Raw genomic sequence first — 21624 nt, forward strand, 5'->3', positions numbered from 1 at the left:
AAAGATTTTAATTCTGATAAAGTCTAATTGATTTTTTTTTTTTACTTATGCTTTTGATATCATATTTAAGAATCCATTGTCAAGTCCAAGGTCATGAAGATTTATCCCTATGTTTTCTTCTAAAAGTTTTATGGTTTTAATGCTTATATTTAGGTCATTGATTAATTTCCAGTTAGTTTTTATATAGTATGTGAGGTAGTGGTTTAACTTTATTCTTTTGCATGTTGCTATCTGGTTGTCCCAGCACCATTATTGAAGAGATGCCATACATTTTTGATAAATCTTGATTGATTTGATTGACAACAAAAGGTCAACATTATAATTTTATTTTGTATTTCTTTATCAATGAGGAAAAGCATAGTTTCAAGTGTGGCAATTGGTTCTTCCTGTTTTAAGTGTCTTCTTATGTACATTGTTTTCTTATAGATTTGATTTTAATGTTTTTCTTATATATGTAGAATATGTCATTGGTATAGCAAATATTTATGAATTAATCCAGGTTATAGAGATTGGGACTTGTTACAAGACCCCTTTTCTGTGTTCCAGTTACCTCTTTTTTTTAAAATAGTAATTAAGCCTGATAGAGTAATTGAGTATAAATATCAAAACTTCTTAGTTTAAATTATGTCACTAGAGTTCCCACTTAATGACTTTACAGGCAGGTTTAAGACAGGTTATTACAGTTCTTGATAGTAGAGGTTAACAGCACAGATTCTTTAAAATGATATAAATTCAGTTTTTAAGTCCATTGAATCTTCTGTTTGTGGATTTATAGGCCCCAATTGCCTACCTCATGGGCTAATGAAATTACTTTTGATTCCTTGAATGCAAGGAGGAACGTAGTCAGATATATACTGAATGCTACAAAAATATTTTGTAATCTGTCTATGAAGTGAGTGTCTTGCCTCCCAGTGGAGGAGTATTGTTAACTCATTATCTTTTATTATTTTCATTTAAACATCTAAAGAGTAGTCACTCGTTTTAACTACAGAGTCATTAAAATTATTATTGGTGGTATAATTGAGCATTTTCTCATTTAAATTGAAGTAATATATTACTTTACCTATTTCAGTTATTTCTGAAAACTATATCTTTATGACAAAACTTTCTATTATGTGTTTCCTTTTTATTTGATATTTTTCCTGATGTTTTGTCGTTGATGATTTTTAGCCAACAGAAGCTGTACCTCCCTCTCCTCCCACTGTCCCTGTGATCCCTGTCCTGCCAGTCCCTGCTGAGAGTACTGTCATCCTACCCACCATACCACAGGTTTTTATTAGTTTTCTTTTTTCTTTATAAAAACTTCATTTGTTTTTAATGTTTCATTTGTATTCTTTTCAAACCATTTTAACTATTTCTTTGTTAGATTTGGTAATTCACATTGGGCTTCAAACGGTACTTTTAGGGAGTTAAATATCTGGGATTTAATATAAGATGGGTTAATATTTGCCATTTTATCAGGTTATCTGTGAAATAAGATACATTCTAAACTTCATCATATTGAACCGCCTTAGATTTGTTATCATGCCTTTTATACTTGTAAATCTGTTCGAAACAGTTTTTTAATTTATTTGCTTTGGGAAATTTTGTTTATTTTCTAAAGATAATAAAAGTAATTTTCCTCCTGCCATTTTATATATAGCATTTTGTTTTCTAGTATATATTTATCTTTGGAAATACTCATCTTTCTGTCATTGGGTAGGATAACATACTTCACATTTATTATTTAAAAACAATAGCTAACGTATACAAAGTATATGGGGAACTCTTCGTGGTATCTTTGCAACTTTTCTGTAAATCTAAAACTATTTTAAAATCATAAGTTCATTTTTTTTAAAGTTAATGTATAACAGTCAAAAAATAAAATGAAACAATAACCAAATGTCAGAGAATCTGAACATTTTTAGCTTTCAGAGCTTTACTTAATAGTTCCAAGGGATGGCTTATTAAGACATTAACTACCCAACCAACAGAGTCATCCAAAGTTAAAATAATGGTAGTATTATTACGTATAATAATAGTGATCTTTGGTGTGGAAGATCTCAACCTCATTTAAAGTGTAAATAAATGCGTCTTTAGGTATTTTTATTATTATTGATCTATAGCATGAAATCTAGTAAAAATGGTGTTTTTGCTGTGAAAACACAGTGTCAAAGTAAGTCCTATTGTGGGAAAAAAATGGGTTATCAGCTGTGATTGTTCACATCTCTGTGCCCTTCCCCTCTCCTAAAAAGTGAAAATCAGTAAGAACATTATACAAAATAGGATTCTAGGGGAAATTATAGGTATTACACTAAAACTTCAGTCCATGTTATTATGTTACTGCTTCTATATAGTCTCTGACCCTTTATGAAAATCATTAAAAGTCAAATCATTGTAAAACTACCAAGAATTGAATAGATAAGTCCAGATGGATAGTTCCTCTGTACTGCAGAGAAGAAATTGAATTTATAAATAAAATATAATTCTACCTAAGCAGCCAAAGGGTTATTGTAATATTGTAATAATGTAACACCTTTCCAAGTAACTAGGATTTAGTAGTACAATATTTTTTAAAGTAGGACATTTGAAAGTTTATTTTACTCTTGTCACCTCAGTTTGTGTTTTGATGTTAAAATAGTTTTCTAGAATCCTTTGAAGTTTTGTAGTAGTTTCTGTTCTTTTTTTTTTTTTAATTTATTTATTTATTTATTTATTTATGGCTGTGTTGGGTCTTCGTTTCTGTGCTAGGGCTTTCTCCAGTTGTGGCAAGTGGGGGCCACTCTTCATCGCAGTGCGCGGGCCTCTCACTATCGCGGCCTCTCTTGTTGCGGAGCACAGGCTCCAGACGCGCAGGCTCAGTAATTGTGGCTCACGGGCCCAGCCGCTCCACGGCATGTGGGATCTTCCGGGACCAGGGCTCGAACCTGTGTCCCCTGCATTGGCAGGCGGATTCTTAACCACTGTGCCACCAGGGAAGCCCCGTAGTTTCTGTTCTTATATCCAATAGGGAACCAGTCCTTCCATTTCAGAGTTCTCTGACTTATTTACTCCAGTGTCCCTAACTTAGCATCACACTACACTTGGAAATTGTTGAGGCATTGCATAGCCATGTAGTTATAAATAAAGAACTTAGATTGATCTGGTTTAGAATTCCAATCCTACCACTTAACTGGCTGTGTAACTGAGCAGTTTACTTAACACTGATCTTCTCTTTACTCATCTGTAACACTGAAGATGATAGTACTTACTTGAAATGTTTTACAGTGATTGAAAGAATAAGAGTGTGCGTGTGCAGCTGGCACATGATCTTGGCTATTTGTATTAGTGTTGTTTCATATTTCCTTGAGACAGTAAACCAAGGAACAAGTTAAAAAAACAAATGAACAGAAGAGGCTTATTTATACTACCTAGCCTCATTTTAGGTTTTAAATATACTTACAAAAGTCCAAAAGTAGAGTAGTTTACCCATTGATGTTGTTTATGTGAGAAGGCTGTGGAGTGTGCCTCATTTTCCAGAATAAGTAAGTGTGTGCCTGAGTAATTGAGTATAACGTGCATTATAAAATTAATAAAAGTGATTAAAATATTTGTCCACAATTGAATTTTGAAATCCACACCTAATACATAACCTGATTTTAACATTTTAAATAGATATTTTTCTTCTAAAGATCTACTACTTTATATTTTAGATGCATCAGGATGTAATAGAAATAGAAACAGAAGATACAAGATTTAGATTCTAGTCCTACTTTGGGACTCAAACAAGTTACTTAACCTCTCTGAGTTTTCTACTCCCTTCATCTATTAAAAAGGGTGGCTGACGCCTCCCTGACTACTTCAAAATGAATTTGAGGACAAATAGGTAGATGATAATTTTTTTTAATATTGCCTTTGATTATTTGTAGAACTTCAAACTTTCACAGTACTTTTATATTGATCATGTCATTTAAATTTTATGATAACCCTCTGCAGTAGGGATTATCATGCTTATTACTCAGAGTGGTACAGAGAAGGATACATTGAATGACTTTTTGAAGTTGCAGAAAGAACCTGGACTTTATAGTGACACCTGACCCTACCAGTTCCTGGCCTCACCCTTGCCTGGTTGTGTGATGGTGGGGACATTACTCAGTTTCTCATAGCCTCAGTTTCTCCACATAGAAACTGAGCACATAGTAGTTATATAACAGGTGCTAGCTCTTCCTGCTGGAGATAAAATCATTTAATCTCTATGATACTGGCCTATTAAATATACACCCAGAATACATACTCTGCTTTAAAACCAGATTCTTTAGACCTCCTTTTTTACCAGTTGTGAGGAGCTATCGGGTAATTAAAGTATTGTTGAAAATGCTTTATAGCTAATTTTGTGTGTCTGTGTGAAAGTCTCTGTTCACACGCAAACAGGTGCTTTGGAGGGATTAGTTTTTGTTCAATTATTTGTTATTGTTCCAATCATGTAGATACTAAGATGAATGTAACATTGTTCTTGTCCTCTAGGAGCCTACTCTCTGTTTATGCAAATCACAACTTAACAAATAACTCCCACATGACTTGAGAGTAGTTTACGTTAGAGGTATAACCAGTATAGAACATCCTGTTGCTTCTGGATAATTCAAGTTCCACAGAACACCTGAGTGTTGACTCTTAAATGATTTGATCATTAGTATAATCTAAAGCATGGCTTGATACATTTTCATTTTACTAGTAATCTTAAATAGAATAGTATACTTGGATTACCTTGATGAGCCTTTTTAAGCCACACACTAATATCTGACTGCAGTGCCACTGTTCTATTTGTGTTTTGGGTTTTTTTGTTGGTTTTATGTTGGTTTGTTTGTTTTTATATTATTTTCAAATCATTTCAGACTTACAGAAAGTTGCAGGAATTGTACAAAGAAATTCCATATACTTTGACCCACATCTCCCAGTTGTTAATATTTTTACCTGCCACATCTGCTTTATCATTTCTGTTCTTCTGTAATTGAGTATAATATTATTTTTTGTAAACCAGTTAAAAGGAAGTTTTATTCATGCCCCTCTTACCGCTAAATATTAATACTTTACAATATTAAATATTTTTCCAAAGAACAAAAATATTACCATTGTGCAGTGAGCTAAACCAGAAAATTAACATTAATATAATACTACCCACTGTAGTTCTGTTTTACCAGTTGCGCTAATAATGTTTTTTGTATGAAAAACAAAAACAGGTACTTTGGCCCATCCAAGACCACAGTTAGTTTTCATAAGTCTACTTTAATCTGAAGTAGCTACACAATCTGTCTTTCATGTGTGTGGCCTTTTACAAGAGAACAGGCTAGTCGTTCTGTAGAATATCCCGCAATTTGTGTTTGATGCATTTTAATAATTAGATTGAGGTCATATATTTGTTTTCCATTTTTTTTATTGTGATCAAATACACATAATGTAAAACGTACCACCTTAACTATTTTTAAGTTTACAGTTCAGTGGTATTAAGTACATTCATATTGCTGTGCAAACATCACCATCATCCATCTGCAGAACTTGTTTCACCTTGCAAAACTGAAACTCTGTACCCATTAAACACTTAATTCCCCATTCCTCCCTACCCCCCAGGCCCTGGCAACTACCATTCTACTTTCTGTGTCTGTGGTTTTGACTCAAGTACCTCATGGAAGTGAAATCATAACAGTGTTTGTCTTTTTGTGGCTAGCTGATTTCACTTGGTATAATGTCCTTAAGGTTAACCTGTGTTGTAGCATATGTAGCATCAGAATTTCCCTTCTTTTGAAAGCTAAATAATATCCCATTTTATGTATATATGAGACCTTGCTTATCCATTCATCTGTCAATGAACAACTTGAATTGCTTCCACATTTTAGCTATTGTGAATAATGCTACTGTGAACACAGGTGTACAGACACCTCTTCAAGACCCTGCTTTCAATTCTTTTGAGTGTATACCTGAAAGTGGAATAACTGGATCATTTTGTAACTTAATTTTTAATTTTTAGGGGAACCACCATACTATTTTCCACAGTGTTGTATCATTGTATATTCCCACCAGCGGAACACAATGGTTCCAATTTCTCCACATCCTCACCAACACTCCTTATATTCTCTTTTCATGATAGTAGCCAGCCTGATGGGTATGAGGTGGTATCTCATTGTAGTTTTGATTTGCAGCTCCCAAATGATTAGTGATGTTGAACATCTTTTCATGTGCTTATTGGCCATTTGCATATCTTCTATGGAGAAATGTCTATTGAAGTCCTTTACCCATTTTTGAATTGCATTGCAGTTTTTTTAATTGAGTTTTAGGAGTTCTTTATATATTCTGGATATTAGTTCCTTATCAGATATATGATTTGCAAATATTTTCTCCCATTCTGTGGGTTGCCTTTTTAATTTGTGGATGGTGTCATTTGATGCACAAAATTTTTAATTTTTAGGAAGTCCAAATTGTCTATATTTTCTTCTGTTGCCTATGCCTTTAGTGTTATATCCAGTGAATCACTACCAAATGCAGTGTCCTGAAGCTTTTACCCTGTGTTTTCTTCTTAGAGTTTTATAGTTTTTTAGGTCTTTTATTTAGGTCACGGGTCCGTTTTAAATTAATTTTTGTATATGATGTTAAGTAAGGGTCCAAATTCAGTCTTTTGCATTTGGATATCCAGTTTTCCCAGCACCATTTGTTGAAAAGACTATCTTGTCCCCATTGAATGGTCTTAGCACCCTTGTTGAAAACAATTTGACTCTATATGTGAGGGTTTATTTCTGCAGTCTCTATTCAATTCCATCAGTATATGTCTGTCTTTATGTCAGTACCATACTTTTGAGTACTGTAGCTTTGTAGTAAGTTTTGAAATGAGAAAGTATGAGTCCTCCAGCTTTGTCCTTTTTAGAATTATTTTGTCTATTCAGATCCCTTGAGATTCCATATGAATTTTAGGTTGGGTTTTTCTATTTCTGCAGAAAACATCGTTGGAATTTTGATTGGGATTGGATGAAATCTGTAAATTGCTTTGGGTAGTATTGACATCTTAACAGTATTAAGATGTCATGAACAGGGAATGTGTTTCCATTTATTTCTGTTGTCTTTAATTTCTTTCAGCAACGTTATAGTTTTCAGTGCACAGATCTTTCACCTCATTGGCTAAGTTCATTCCTAATTATTTTATTCTTTTTGATGCTGTTGTAAATGGAATTGTTTTTGTAATTTTCTTTCCAGATTGTGTATAGGAATGCAACTGATTTTTGTGTGTAGACCATATCCTGCTACTTTGCTAAGTTTATTAGTTCTAACAGGTTTTTGTGTGGTTTCTTTAGGGTTTTCTACATGTATGATCATATTATCTGAAGACACATAATTTTCCTTCTTTCTCATTTGAATGTCATTTTTTTTTCTTATTTGTCTAATTGACTGATTTTTAATACTGTGTTGGATAGAAGTGGTGAAAGTGGGCCAGCTTGACTTGTTCCTGATCTTAGAGGGAAAGCTTTCAGTCTTTCACCATGAAAGTATGATGTTTGCTGTAGGTTTTTCATATGCGACCTTTATTATGCTGCGGTGATTTCCTTATATTCTTAGTTTGTTAAACGTTTTTATCATGAAAGAATGTTGAATACTGTCAAATACTTCCTGCATCGATTGAGGTGATTGTGTTGTTTTTTTCCTTCATTCTGTTGATGTGGTGTATTACATTGATCAGTTTTCATATGTTGAATCATCCTTCCATTCCAGGAATAAATCCCACTTGGTCATGGTATATAATCTTCTTAATATGATGCTGAATTCAGTTTTTGTTGAGAATTTTGGATCAATGTTCATAAGGGATATTTGTCTGCAGTTTTCTTATAGTGTCCTTGCCTTTGACCTTAGTATCAGGGTAATGCTGGCTCATAGGATGAATTAGGGAATGTACCTTCCTCTTCAATTTTTGGGCAAGGTTTGAGAAAAATTGATGTTAGTTCTTCAGATGTTTGGTAGAATTCACCAGGAAAGCAATCAGATTTCAAGGGCTTTTGTCAGGAGATTTTTGATTACTGATTCAATCTCCTATTAATTATAAAGTCTATTTAAATTTTCTCCATGATTCAGCCTTGGTAGGAGTTTGTCCATTTTGTGTAGGTTATCCAATTTGTTGGCTTACATTTGCTCATAATACTCTTATAGTCCTTTTTATTTCTGTAGAATTAGTAATAATGTTCATTTCTGATTTTAGTAATTTAGTCTTCTCTCTTTTTTCCTTAGTCCATCTAACTAAAAGTTTTTCAGTTTGTTGATCTTTTCAAAAAACAACTGTTGGTCTTTTTTCTCTATCATTTTTCTATTCTCTATTTTACTTATCTCTGCTCTAATTTTTATTATTTCCTTCCTTGTACTAACTTTGGGTTTAGTTTGTTCTTCTTTTTCTAGTTCCTTAATTTGTAAAGTTCAGTTTGTTGACTTGAGGTCTTTCTTGTTTTTTAAGGTAAACGTGTAGTTGTAAACTTACCCCTTACCACTGCTTTTGCTGTGTCTCATAAGCTTTGGTATGTTGTGTTTTCATTTTCATTCATCTCTTTATGTCTTTTCCAGTTTGCTTTTCTACTTCTTCTTTGATTCAGTGGTTAAGAGTATGTTGTTTAATTTCCACAGCTTGGTGAATTTTCTAGTTTGCTTCTATTATTGCTTACTATCTTCATCCATTTTGGCCATAAAAGATACTTTGTATGATGACTTTCTAAATCTATTGAGACTTAATTTGTGGCCTAATATATGGTATATTCTGGAAAATGACCCAAGTGCACTTGAGAAGAATGTATCCTGTTGTTGGACAGAATGTTCTAAATATGTCAGGTCAGGATGGTTTATTGTGTCGTTTAAGTCATCTTTTTCCATACTTATCTTTTGTCTGGTTATTTTACACATTATTTTGAGTGGGCATTGAAATCTCCAACTATTATTGTAGAACTGTCTATTCTCTTTAATTCTGTCATTTTTTGTTTCATAGATTCTGATGGTCTGTCACTAGGTACATAAATGTTAGTAATTGTTATATCTTCTTGCTGTTTTGAACCTTTTATTAATATATAATGTCCTTTGTCTCTTGTAACTTTTTAAAATTTAAATTCTATTTTGTCTAATGTTAGTATAGTCACTCCTACTATCTTTTGGTTACTATTTGCATGGAATATCTTTTTCAATCTGTTTGTGTCTTTGTCACTTTCAATCTGTTTGTGTCTTTGGATCTCAGCGGAGTCTCTTGTAGACAACATAGAGTTGGGTCATGTGTTTTTATCCATTCTGCTGTTTTTTTTTTTTAATTGGAGAGTTTAATCAATTTACATTTAAAGTAATTACTGATAAGGAGAGACTTCTGTCATTTTGCTATTTGTTTTCTGTATTCATTATAGGTTTTTTGTACCTTATTTCCTACATTAGTGTCTTATTTTTTGTTTGGTTGATTTTTTGGTAGTGAAATGTTTAAATTCCTTTCCCATTTCCTTTTGTGTATATTCTTTAGCTATTTCCTCTGTGGTTACCATGGGGATTACATTTAACATCCCAAAGTTATAACACTCTAATTTGAATTTAAACCAGCTTAACTTCAACAATATACAAAAACTCTGTTCCTTTTAACAGTGCCATCCCCACCCGTTTCAGTTGTTGATGTCACAGAATTATAACTTTATACATTGTATGTACAAAAACATAAATTAACAATTTTTAAATGCATTCATCTTTTAAATTATGTAGAAAACAAATGTGGAATTACAAAGCAAAGTTACTATAATACTAGCTTCTGGACTAGTAATTGATTTTAGTTATTTACTAATGTTGACTTCACTTCTGTACTAAGAAGTAGCTTTTAGACTAATTTTTTAAATATAATTTTAAAAATATTAGTGTCTTAAATCATGTAGATAACAAAAAGTGATGTTACAAAACACTATTAAAATAATAAGAGTTTTTTTGTATTTATCCTTACCAAGATCTTTATTTCTCCAAACACCTCAAGTTGCTATCCTGTGTCCTTTCATTTCAACCTGCAGGATTCCCTTTAGCATTCCTTTCAGGGCCAGTCTATTGGTAAGGATCTCCTTCAGCTTTTGTTTATCTGGGAATGTCTTAATTTCTCCCTCATATTTGAAGGATAATTTTGCCGGATACAAGGTTCTTGGTTGGCAGTGTTTTTCTGTTAGCACTTTGAATATACCAGCCCACTGCTTCCTGACTTCCAGAATTCTGGTGAAAAATCTATTAATATTATTGAGGATCCCTTGTATATTGAGTCACTTTTTAATGCTGCTTTCAAAATTCTCCCTGTCGTTGTCTTCCAGGAGTTTGATTATAATGTGTCTGAGTGTGAATCTCTTTGAGTTAATCCTACCTTGAGTTTGTTGAGCTTCTTGGATGTTTATATTCATGTCTTTCATCAAATTTGGGAATATTTTAGCCATTATTTCTTCAGATATTTTCTCTGCCCTTTTATCTCTCTCTTCTTTTTCTTGGACTCCCACAATGTGTGTGTTGGTCCACTTAATGATGGCCCACAAGTCTCTTAGACTCTGGTCACTTTTCTTCAGTCTTTCTGTTTTCAGACTTAATAATTTACGTCGTCCTGTCTTCAAGTTTGCTGATTCTTCTGCGTGTTCCAGTCTGCTCTAGTGAATTTTTCATTTCAGTTATTGTACTTTTCAGCTTCAGAATTTCCTTTTGGTTTCTCTTTAGGTTTTCTATCTCTTATCTCCATTTAGTTCATACATCATTTTCTTGACTTTGTCCACCTTGTCTTTTAGTTCTTTGGATATCTTTAAGGTGGTTGTTTTAAATCCTTTGTCTAATAGATATGCCACCAGCTCTTTTTCAGAGACAGTTTCTTTTTTCCTCTCTCTCTCTCCTTTGAATGGACCATATGTTCCTGTTTCTTTGCATGCCTTGTGATTTTTTTGTTGTTGAAAATTGGACGTTTGAATCTTATGATTTCTCTGGAAACCTGATTCTGCCCTTTCCTAGGGTTTGCTGGGTTTTTTGTTTTTTGGTTTTTTGATTGCTGTAGGCTACCTCTGTGCTAAAAATCAGCCTATGGTATAACTTTAAGATCTTCGCAGATTTTTTCTATGCCTGTACCTTCCCCAGGCATACGCAGTGATTTTCTAATTTCCCTCATATATGTGGTTGCTTTTGAATATTCTAATCTTCAATGTCTGGCTCTCAAAAGGGGAAAAAGAGAAAAATGAAATTGTGGAAGGAGACACTTGCCCTTTAAATCTCTTGGGAGTCACTTCAGTCAGAGAGAGAGAGATTTACATCAATTGGGGGAGGTTCAGCAACAATGGCCACTGCCTCTTTGCACCTCCATGATCAGAAGCAGCAGTAAGAGCACAGATTCCCTATATTTGGAGGACAGGGTGTTTTTTTGCTGCCCACCCCCATCCCCACCCCGGTTTGTGCAGGCTTTGTGCCAGCTGCTCCAGGAACACTTAAGAGGGGTGGGAGTTGGGTAGCTGCTACTGTGCTAAGAACTGAAATTGACTGGATTAACCACAGTTTGCCATAGAATACTTACCCTGGAAGTTGTAAGCCTTCAATAGACTAGAATTCCAAAATAGTTACATCACACTGGCAGTTGCGTTTTTGCCAGTGCAGTTGTTATCTAGGTGGAGAGACAAAATTGTGGGACTTCTTGTGTTGCCATCTTCCCAGAATTCACCCTATTTGTTTTTACAATCACTTTAACTTACAGTGATCACTGAAGTGATAACGTTTAACTTTTAATGCAGTGTGTCTCAAATTAGAAGCCAAGATGTATTCTCTGGGGTTTGTGAGTTCTGTGTTTGAAAAACATTTTTTTTATAATTTAGTAGGGGAGAAAGAGACACTAAGCCAATAATATAATGAAACTTTGATACATGCTAAGAAGGAGAAATATAGTATACAGCATAAAAGCATTTTCTAAACTCCTAATTTTGGCCTGTTTTTAAATAACTGGATCTTAGAATTAGTTTAACACAAAATTTTTAAGATGTAATATTGTGCTCTGAAAGTGTGTAAGGATGCTGCAGTGTGTTAACAGCAGCAGACCCTATGAGGCCCTTTATTAATGAAATAAAATAGTAAAAGTTGGATGAGCAAAATTATGTTTCTTAAGTCTTGTTATTAATTCATGGGTCATATTCTTTAGGGGTTTGTTAAGTTTCTCTTTCTGGTATATCCCTGCCCCCTTACTAATCACCCCCCATTTCTTTTTTTTTTTTTTTTTTTTTTTTAAATTATTTATTTATTTATTTTATTTATGGTTGTGTTGGGTCTTCGTTTCTCTGCGAGGGCTTTCTCTAGTTGTGGCAAGCGGGGGCCACTCTTCATCGCGGTGCGCGGGCCTCTCACTATCGCGGCCTCTCTTGTTGCGGAGCACAGGCTCCAGACGCGCAGGCTCAGTAACTGTGGCTCACGGGCCTAGTTGCTCCGCGGCATGTGGGATCTTCCCAGACCAGGGCTCGAACCCGCGTCCCCTGCATTGGCAGGCAGACTCCCAACCACTGCACCACCAGGGAAGCCCCATACCCCCCATTTCTAAGTGAATTATAGGACTTCATTATTGTCTAAGTTGAAACATACACAATGGTATATATTGTTAGTAAATAATAATGGATTAGCAATAGGTTTCTGTGGTTTACAACACATTTTTTTTTATATTACTTCACTAAGTCCTCACACAGTCCTCTTGGGTAAAGGTATGTCTCTTTACAGATGGAAAAAATAAGTTTCAATAATACTTGTGATTTATCTGTATATTCAAAGTCATTGAATGGTAGAGTGAGGGTAGAGAGAGATCTAGAACCATGTCTTTTGATAAGTGTCACTTAAAGTGAGGTGCAGGGAAGGGTTTTTTTTCTTCATTTGAAGTAACTTTCACATAGATTATTCTCAAGTCTTGTTGCTGTTGTTTGATTTCCTCCCTAAGCAAAGCTGATAATTTCATGTTACCTATTCTGCTATCCCCTGTCCTAGATACAGATCCTGAGGTCTTAAACTATCCAGATTTGCTACTGTTTTTTATTTTAGTGCTCTCTACTTCAGCTATCTGAAAGTAGCAAATTCCATGGCCAAATTTTTCTCTATCTCTTCCTTCAGAAGTACCTGTTCTGGCTTTGGTGCTAGGTTATTGTGTCTTTCTGAGTTGTATATCATACCCTCCAAGCCCATTGTGCTACCTCATTCCCACCACCTCCAAATTTGAGAGGAATGGAGTACTACTTTGTCAGATACCATTTTTGTATTCTATAATATAAGAATTTAGAAAATCTCAAGTTAGTAAGGGTAAATTTTAAGGTAATGTTTTAATTCTCTACCTGCTAACACAGTCTTAAATATTTTTATCATTATTTTAGGCGGCTTAAACTTGAGGCCGTCAAATCATGCCTCTTGAGCTTCATTTACGTAGGCTTATTTTAGACTATATTTTGTGATATGTCTTTTTCAAATTGCTAGGTTGTCTTATCTTGACATTAGTTTTGAATGAAATTCTTGCTTAATCCTCATTGTGAACATTCCCAGTTTTTGTTCAATTTCAAGTCCTTTATTCCCATGCTTTCCCTTCAGGTGTGATCATTCACTCATTAATTCTAAGATACATCTACAAATAAACTTATTGTACCTATATTAATTATCTAATCATATTCATTAAGTCAAAATTACAAATTATTTTTACTAGTCTGTATTATTCTTTATTCAGAACTGAACTTTAAAATTGAAATTAATTTTATGATGGGAATGCTAATCTCTTAATAGCAACTCTAACCTATATTTCACAACTGTATTAGTTATTAACCTCTTACAAACTGAGTACTTGACTCAATATAATTGTTTTGCTGTATATTATGAAAAACTTCAAAAATGCTCAGACATAAAGGGAGTAGTACAGTGAACTCCCATGTATACTCATCACCCAACTACAACAATCCTCAATTCATGTACTCTTATATGATCCATAGCCCCTCCTTCTCCTGATCTCTCATTGTCATTATTTTATTTTGAAGTAAATTTAACCCTTTATATAGTTTGGTTTGTATGTATTTCAATATCAGTTAGACTTTTTATATGACTAGAATCAAAAGATAACTTACCTACAGTGATGATGAGTTGGTGATCATGAACAGCTAGTGTTGTGATAATTTTGGTATAAGTTAGATTTTGGTAATAAACAACTTTTTCCACTATATTTTTGGTAATAAATGAGCAGAGAGAACCAAATGGTTTTCTTGCCATAATTTTTGAAGAATGTAACTTCTTTTGTAACTTTAAATAGCCTTGTTCTTTCTTGCCCTCCTCTGTAATTTCTTAAGCAAAAAAGGTGAAGTACCATTAATTTTTTAATGAATTAAAATATCAATTTGAGAATTGTCAGTACTCATTGGGAAATGAATAATTTCAAATGTTCATAAAATCTCAAATGTCTGTTAGTTGACTAGCTTTGCTTAAATATCATTCTCACAAATAGTATTTTTACCTATTAGGTTTGCTTTTCACTGAATCATTCGAAAACAGACTATTGTAGTCAAAGGTAGGACTACACATAAAGTAGTTAGTATCATGTTTATATTTAATAAAGTATTCCCTACTCATTTTGTTTGTTTGTTTTTTTCAGGGTATTTTTTTATTGTTTCAGGTGTACAGCAAAGTGATTCAGTTATATACATTTTTTCAGATTATTTTCCATTATAGGTTATTACAAGATACTGAATATAGTTCCCTGTGCTGTACAGTAAATCCTTGTCCCTACTTATTTTTAACTTGCTGCTTCATGTAGCTGAGATGCATACTGTACAATTATTTAAGCATGCAATGGTGTTGTCTTTAAGCATTTTATCATATGATCATCCAGATCTAGTACTTTGCTGAAAATAATGTAAAACATTTGAACGCTGAATATTCATTCACCTTTTAGAAAAGCCCATACACTTGGAAGAAAACGGTTATTTTGTGTATTATGTTTCTTTCATACAACCTTTTTTTGTAATTCTTTAGTTAGAGTAGAAGAACTGTGAATGTTTAAACACATCTCTTAAAATTTATTTAAAGGATAGTCATCTTTTTGATTCTCTGTAGATGTCATTTGACTTGGTAATTTTATACTCTTAAATATGCAGAAGAAAGATAATTTTAAGAGGAATCACATCAGTTTTCTAGTATATTCTGGTCTGTTTTTCATTTGGTATTAATTGCATTTTATTCTTTAAATTTTATTGCACCTACATAATAAACACTTTTCAACTTAAGCAGAAAGCCAAGCTTTTCTCATTCCAAACTTAATTAGACCTATGTTATTCTACTTGGCTTTTTTGTTTTTGTTTTTTTGTGGGTTTTTTTTTGTTTTTTTGTGGGGTTTTTTGACCACTAGTTATTCTGTGAGTGGTCTAGAATAACACATGGAAAGCAGTAATTGCAGTTGATAACAATTGAGGTCTTTTACGTTGAGTGTGTTTCCAGTATTCTAAAAGTTTGCGATTGATTTCTTTGTATGGCTTTTTTTTTTTTTTTTATTCCAGTGTTTAAACACAGTTCAGTGTGGGACAGAATTTTTTTTCTGGGTGATAAAATGATTGGAATCTTCATGGGATCCTTGAGACTAGAAAAGCAAATGATTTCTAAGCTATTCGGAAGAGTTGTTTGTTATGCTAGAGAATATTTGTGGATTTTTTGAGAAGGCTGGTGAACTTCTTTGCAAATCTTAAGAAAATTGTGTCTGTTTTAGCAGAAATAAGAACTTATTTCTCAAAAGCAATTATAACAACTGCCTATACCTAAATCTTTCCATTGGTGCTAGAAACTGGCTACATAGTTTAACATATGTAAAGTTCATATAAAATTATACTTTAAGAAATAGCAAATCTTTCATATGCTTCTAACATTTGTGAACATTATTATGTAATGTGTCAATTTTCCTGTTAAGCCTAACACATTTACAATTCTTTCTCTAAGGCAAATCCTCCTCCAGTACTGGTCAACACAGATAGCTTGGAAACATCGACTTATGTAAGTTCCATTCATTGCCATATTTAAATAATTCTATTTTTTCTTTTGTAGGTTTTGATATAGATACAAAAATCACAGCATTATTTTCTCTAATACATTGTACTTACAATGTTCTATCACTAAGCTGTAATTGTTAAAGTAAATGAAGCAGTACCGTCCTTCTTTGGTTGTTCTTTTTCTATACTCTTGCAAAGCAGAAATGTTGAAATAAGAAATTTTATTTTTAAATTAAAATGAATAACTTTCGCTGTCTCTGACCAATGGTCATTTACACAATGCCATATATTCAGAGAGTCATTTTTGAAGTCTAATTGAGTGACTAGATTTTTAGTGACCAGGTTTATAGGTGTTCACATATTAAAATAATTAGTTATAACTTTATAACTTTAAATTGATTAGTGCTTCTCTCTAAACTTCTTTTGTTAAAAAGCCTTCTTTCTCCTAAAGATAAATAGCCAGAACAGCAGAATCTAACATTTTTCACCCCAACTAAAATATCTTCGGAGATGTGTAAGTAGAAGTTGTGCTTGCGCATTTTAAAAAAAGCAAATGGTGCATAATCTAATAGGTTGTAAAAATCTTTTTCTCCCATTTTTTAACTATAGTTGATTTCAGTCTATACTTTTAAAACATTATATTTGGCTTTATCTTCCGTTTATATTTATATGGGTATGTCAAATTTGGGGGAATTTTTGAAAACTTCAAATAATAATACTTAATACAAACCAAAAATACTCTTTTCAGTCAGTCACCTTTCACATGGATAAAGAATACTTAAGCAGAATTTTGTTTGTACTTTTGTCAATATTTTCTTCTTCACATTTCTTTCTCCCTCACTTGTTCTTTTTGTTGACATATGTTTTGCTTAAGGACAGAATCAGTGATTAAATATTTTTATTTTAAAACCCTTTCAACTGAAAGGTTAATATGTAAGAACTAACAGATAAAATGATATCAACAAAGAAAATAAATACACATGCATTTTAGGGGAAATGTCAACAAATTAAAAACAGGATTAGCATACAAGCAGCAAACTTAGAGTAAAAGTTGTATTAATTTTAAGTTTGTATGACATATTATTCATAAAGTACTTTTCCTGCTAAAGCAGGGTATGTTGGGAGTCTTGAAAACCATTCACTACCCACGGTGAGAAATTTGCTGGAAGGATTCACAAGGCTCAGCATGTTGTACCTATGGCTAAGATTTATTACAGCTATGTGATAAGTCAGGATCTACAGTCAGATTATAAGGCTATATGTCTAGAAGAATCCATGTTTAGATTTCCTTCTACTTTCTTCCTCCCCAGAGGGATCCACAGAGCACTCTTTTCACCTAGCAGTGAAAATGTAGCAACATGTATGCAGTTTTTCTGCCCAGGGAAACCCATTATGGACGCAGCGCAAAGTTATTTATTGGTGGTTGGTCACATAGGCACCCTTTGTCCAGCGCATACCAAATTTCCAAGCTCCCAGAAGGAAAACAGGTGTTCAGCATAAAGTGCATTGTCTTTGCAAAGTCTAGCCACAGTAAGCAACCCTTTCAGTTAGGGAATGGTGGGAACACTCCCAAAATCAATTTCTCAAATACCTGCTAAGACCCTTCTAGTGATAGCACCCTTGGGCCTGCTTTATTAAACCTTTTCTGTACGTAAGGATATAAGATAAATTCCAATTCCTTAAGCAAGATTTTTCAGAGTGTGGTACTTTATCATACTTGAAGAACACTGTGTAAAATGTTTAGTAACTATTCTTTGCAGGTTTTTAATTTAATTCTGAAATTTAAAATATACTCCAGAATGGTTTATAAACTTATCTGTTATTCCTTTGTTAAGTCCTGATCATTTAATACTAGCTATGTATTGATGAATAAAAATAAGAAAACTTGCAGCTATTGCTTTATAACACTTTTTTTCCTGATTGTTGTCGCCATGCTTTCTAAAATTAAGTAATTTATATATATATAATATATATATATCCTTCTGTAAACATTCTGTGCATGTACAAGCATATATGTGTTGTTTTCAAACTTTTACCAAATAAAAATCAATGCCCCCACTGATAATTTTTGTATAGATATTTTTGTGTATATATGCAATTATATAATCAGAGTATATTTATATATTGATACATAGATTGCTCAAAGGGTATGTCAATTTTTAGATTTGATCATTATTGCCAAATTGTACTTCACAGAGTTATATCCATTTATACTTCAACAAAAATTATTACTGTTTTTACCCCATACTGTCACTAGCATGGTGTGTTAATAAACTTTTTGATCTTTTGTTAGCATAATGTTTAAAATGTATTAACTCATTGTTTCAACTTGAATTTATGTTATACCTCACCTTTTTCAACTTCTTCACCTTAAAAAATTTTATGTTGAGACACGTAACACAAAATCTACCCTTTTAAAGTATACGATTCAGTGGTTTTAGTCTATTCACAATGTTGTGCTGTCACCACCACTTTCAAATTCCAGAACATTTTCATCACCTTGTAAGGAAACCCTGTACCCATTAGCAATCACTCCCCATTCTGCCCTTACCTCAGCCCCTGGCAACCACTAATCTATTTTCTGTCACTGCGGCTTTGTCTTTTCTGGACTGTTCATATAAATAGAATCATACAATATGTGGCCTTTTGTATCTGGCTTCTTTCACTTAGCATAATGTTTTCAAGGTTCATCTATGTTGTAGCATGTGTCAGAATGTCATTCCTTTTTATGGCTGAATTATTTTTCATTTTATATATATGTATGTGTGTATATATATATATATATATATATACATACACACACACACACACACACCCACACACCACGTTTTGTTTATTCATCCTTCTCTTGATGGACTCTTTGGTTGTTTCCACCTTTTGCCTGTTGTAAATAATGCTGTGGTAAACATTGGCATATAGTACCTGGGGATTATTGTCATTTTATCAACATTATGTCTCTCAGTCCATGAACACAGACTGTCTTTCCATTCACTTACATCTTTAATTTTGTTACCAATGTTTTATAATTTTCAGTGTACATGTCTTACACTTCTTTTGTTAAATTTATTCCTGTGTATTTTTATTCTTTTAATGCTATTATAAATGAAATTGTTTTCTTAATTTCATTTATGGATTTTTCATTGCTAACATATGGGTATATAATGGATTTGGGAGTATTGATCCTCTACCTGCAATGTTACTGAACTCATTTATTAGCTCTAATGGTTTTTTTCATGTAGATTCCTTTGGATTTTCTATATAAGATCATGTCATCTAAAAAGATAGTTTTACTTCTTCCTTTCCAGTAAAGATGCCTTTTATTTATTTTTCTTGCCTAATTGCCGTGGCTAGAACCTCCCTTAAAATGTTTTATAGAAGTTGCAGAGCAAACATTCTTGTTTTGTTCCTGATCCTTGGGAGAAAGCTTTCAGTCTTTTACCATAAAGTATGATGTATTATACTCAGTTTTAAGTATTAATTGGTATTAATACTTAAAAGGAGGAGGAGAGAAAAAAGAGAATATGTACATGTGTTTTGGAGGGATGGAGCTAGACTTAATGATTCATCTAGAGCTGCATCTTCCAAAATAGTAAGCCACTGGCCATGTGTTGGTATTTAATTTATATTGATCAAAATTCAATAATATTTAAAATATAGTTTCTCTGTTTCAGTAGTCACATTTCAAGCACTCAGTAACCATGTGTGGGTAAGTAACTCCTCTATTGGAAAAGGCAGATTATTTTACACTTCCATCATCACAGAAACTTCTTTTGGACAGTGTTGATGTAGCAAAGTTAAAAACTCAAAAATAACCAAATAAAATTTTAAATAAAAGTAATTTGGGGGGATTTCCCTGCAGATAATAAAACACTATTTAATTAAAGCAGCATAGTTCTGGTCCCAAACCATATTAGATCAGTGGAATACAACTCATCTTTGCTATATGTTATATAATCTGATTTTTTTTCCTGGTCAGGTTTATTATAGAGTAGTTGTTCTTACTTATGACTTTATGGGACTTTTTCCCCGTTAATATTAAGATTGTTTTTAATATTTAGAAATTTACCACCGATTCTTAAGTGTCTTTGGAATTTCTTCCTTTTACCCAAATTATTGCCATAACTTCTTTACCAATTTACTTTTCTCCTATTTCTCTCCATTTCTGTTCCATACTGCCACAATTCTTTTTCTGGAAAATCTATTAAACCTACTTGATGCTCCAAAACTTTCAAGAATATTTCTCATTCATCAGGAAAGCATTCAAGACCTTTCACAATCAGGCTCCAATCCACTTCTAGTTTCTTCTCCAGCTTTCACCCCCGCCCCTGATACACAATCCCATTTTGTTAATAGGACTAAATTCAAAACCTAGGAAGTACTAGCAATGACAGTTCTCAAGAAGTATTCTAAATCTATTCTGTTTTTAAGGGGGGAAAAAAACCAAATATTTTGTCAGTAAAATATTACGTTGTCTAAAGATTGATCTCTCTTCTCTCATTTTATACCCAGCTTACCTCTCACCTTATCCTGTTAATTGAGAGTGATAAACCCATTAGCCAAGCATTTCTTTCCTGTTGGAAGCCACATTTTGTAAAGCTATTATAAAAAGAAGACTAAGCAAATCAAGCATTTTGTAGTTTTGCTGGAAACCATATAGCTTTTGAAAATATTACACCAACATTATTTTTTTGTACCTTTACTGTTAATGAAGTGGTACTTGTAGAGTAATTTGTGGTTTTGATAATGTATTCTTGGCATTTAGAAGCCCAGTTTGAATGTGTTTAATGATGTTATTGAATTGTGTCTGTACATGAAATTATCAGACAGTTTCAAGTTATTAAGGGTATAGGAATAAAGTCATCTGGGGTTCATATGGCCGTCTCACATTTTACCTTTCTAAAATCACTCTGTGCTACCTGGAATCCTCACCAGATATCAACACATCATGACTTGGCATTAAGTGAAGCATCAAGGACGTTTACTAAGTACCTACCTTTTTTTTTTTTTTTTTTAAATACAGCAGGTTCTTATCAGTCATCAATTTGTATACACATCAGTGTATACATGTCAATCCCAATCTCCCAATTCATCACAACACCACCCACACCCCCCCCGCCGCGGCTTTCCCCCCATTGGTGTCCACACGTTTGTTCTCTACATCTGTGTCTTAATTTCTGCCCTGAAAACCAGTTCATCTGTACCATTTTTCTGAGTTCCACATATGTGCATTAATATACGATATTTGTTTTTCTCTTTCTGACTTACTTCACTCTGTGTGACAGTTTCTGGATCCATCCACGTTTCAACAAATGACCCAATTTCGTTCCTTTTTATGGCTGAGTAATATTCCATTGTATATATGTGCCACATCTTCCTTATCCATTCATCTGTCGATGGGCATTTAGGTTGCTTCCATGATCTGGCTATTGTAAAGAGTGCTGCAGTGAACATTGGGGTGCATGTGTCTTTTTGAATTGTGGTTTTCTCTGGGTGTATGCCCAGTAGTGGGATTAATAGATCATATGGTAATTCTTTTTTTAGTTTTTTAAGGAACCTCCATACTGTTCTCCATAGTGGCTGTATCAGTTTACATTCCCACCAACAGTGCAAGAGGGTTCCCTTTTCTCCACACCCTCTCCAG

General features: G+C 33.3%; 1 protein-coding gene across 16 annotated transcripts in view; it reads left to right on the forward strand.

Annotated features, from left to right (window-relative positions):
* Window positions 1-21624, forward strand: part of DLG1 (discs large MAGUK scaffold protein 1) — a 295326-nt gene that overhangs the window by 144295 nt on the left and 129407 nt on the right. For 12 of the 16 annotated variants that reach the window (XM_036849845.1, XM_036849854.1, XM_036849855.1 and 9 more), the window contains 2 exons: window positions 1171-1269; window positions 15934-15987. In XM_036849845.1, coding sequence (XP_036705740.1) covers window positions 1171-1269; window positions 15934-15987 — 153 coding nt within the window. The remainder of the gene's footprint in view (window positions 1-1170; window positions 1270-15933; window positions 15988-21624) is intronic. The other 4 variants (XM_036849849.1, XM_036849850.1, XM_036849853.1 and 1 more) reach the window with 2 other exon arrangements.

Source organism: Balaenoptera musculus, chromosome 4, assembly GCF_009873245.2.
Source record: "Balaenoptera musculus isolate JJ_BM4_2016_0621 chromosome 4, mBalMus1.pri.v3, whole genome shotgun sequence".
NCBI classification, from domain to species: Eukaryota; Metazoa; Chordata; class Mammalia; order Artiodactyla; family Balaenopteridae; genus Balaenoptera; species Balaenoptera musculus.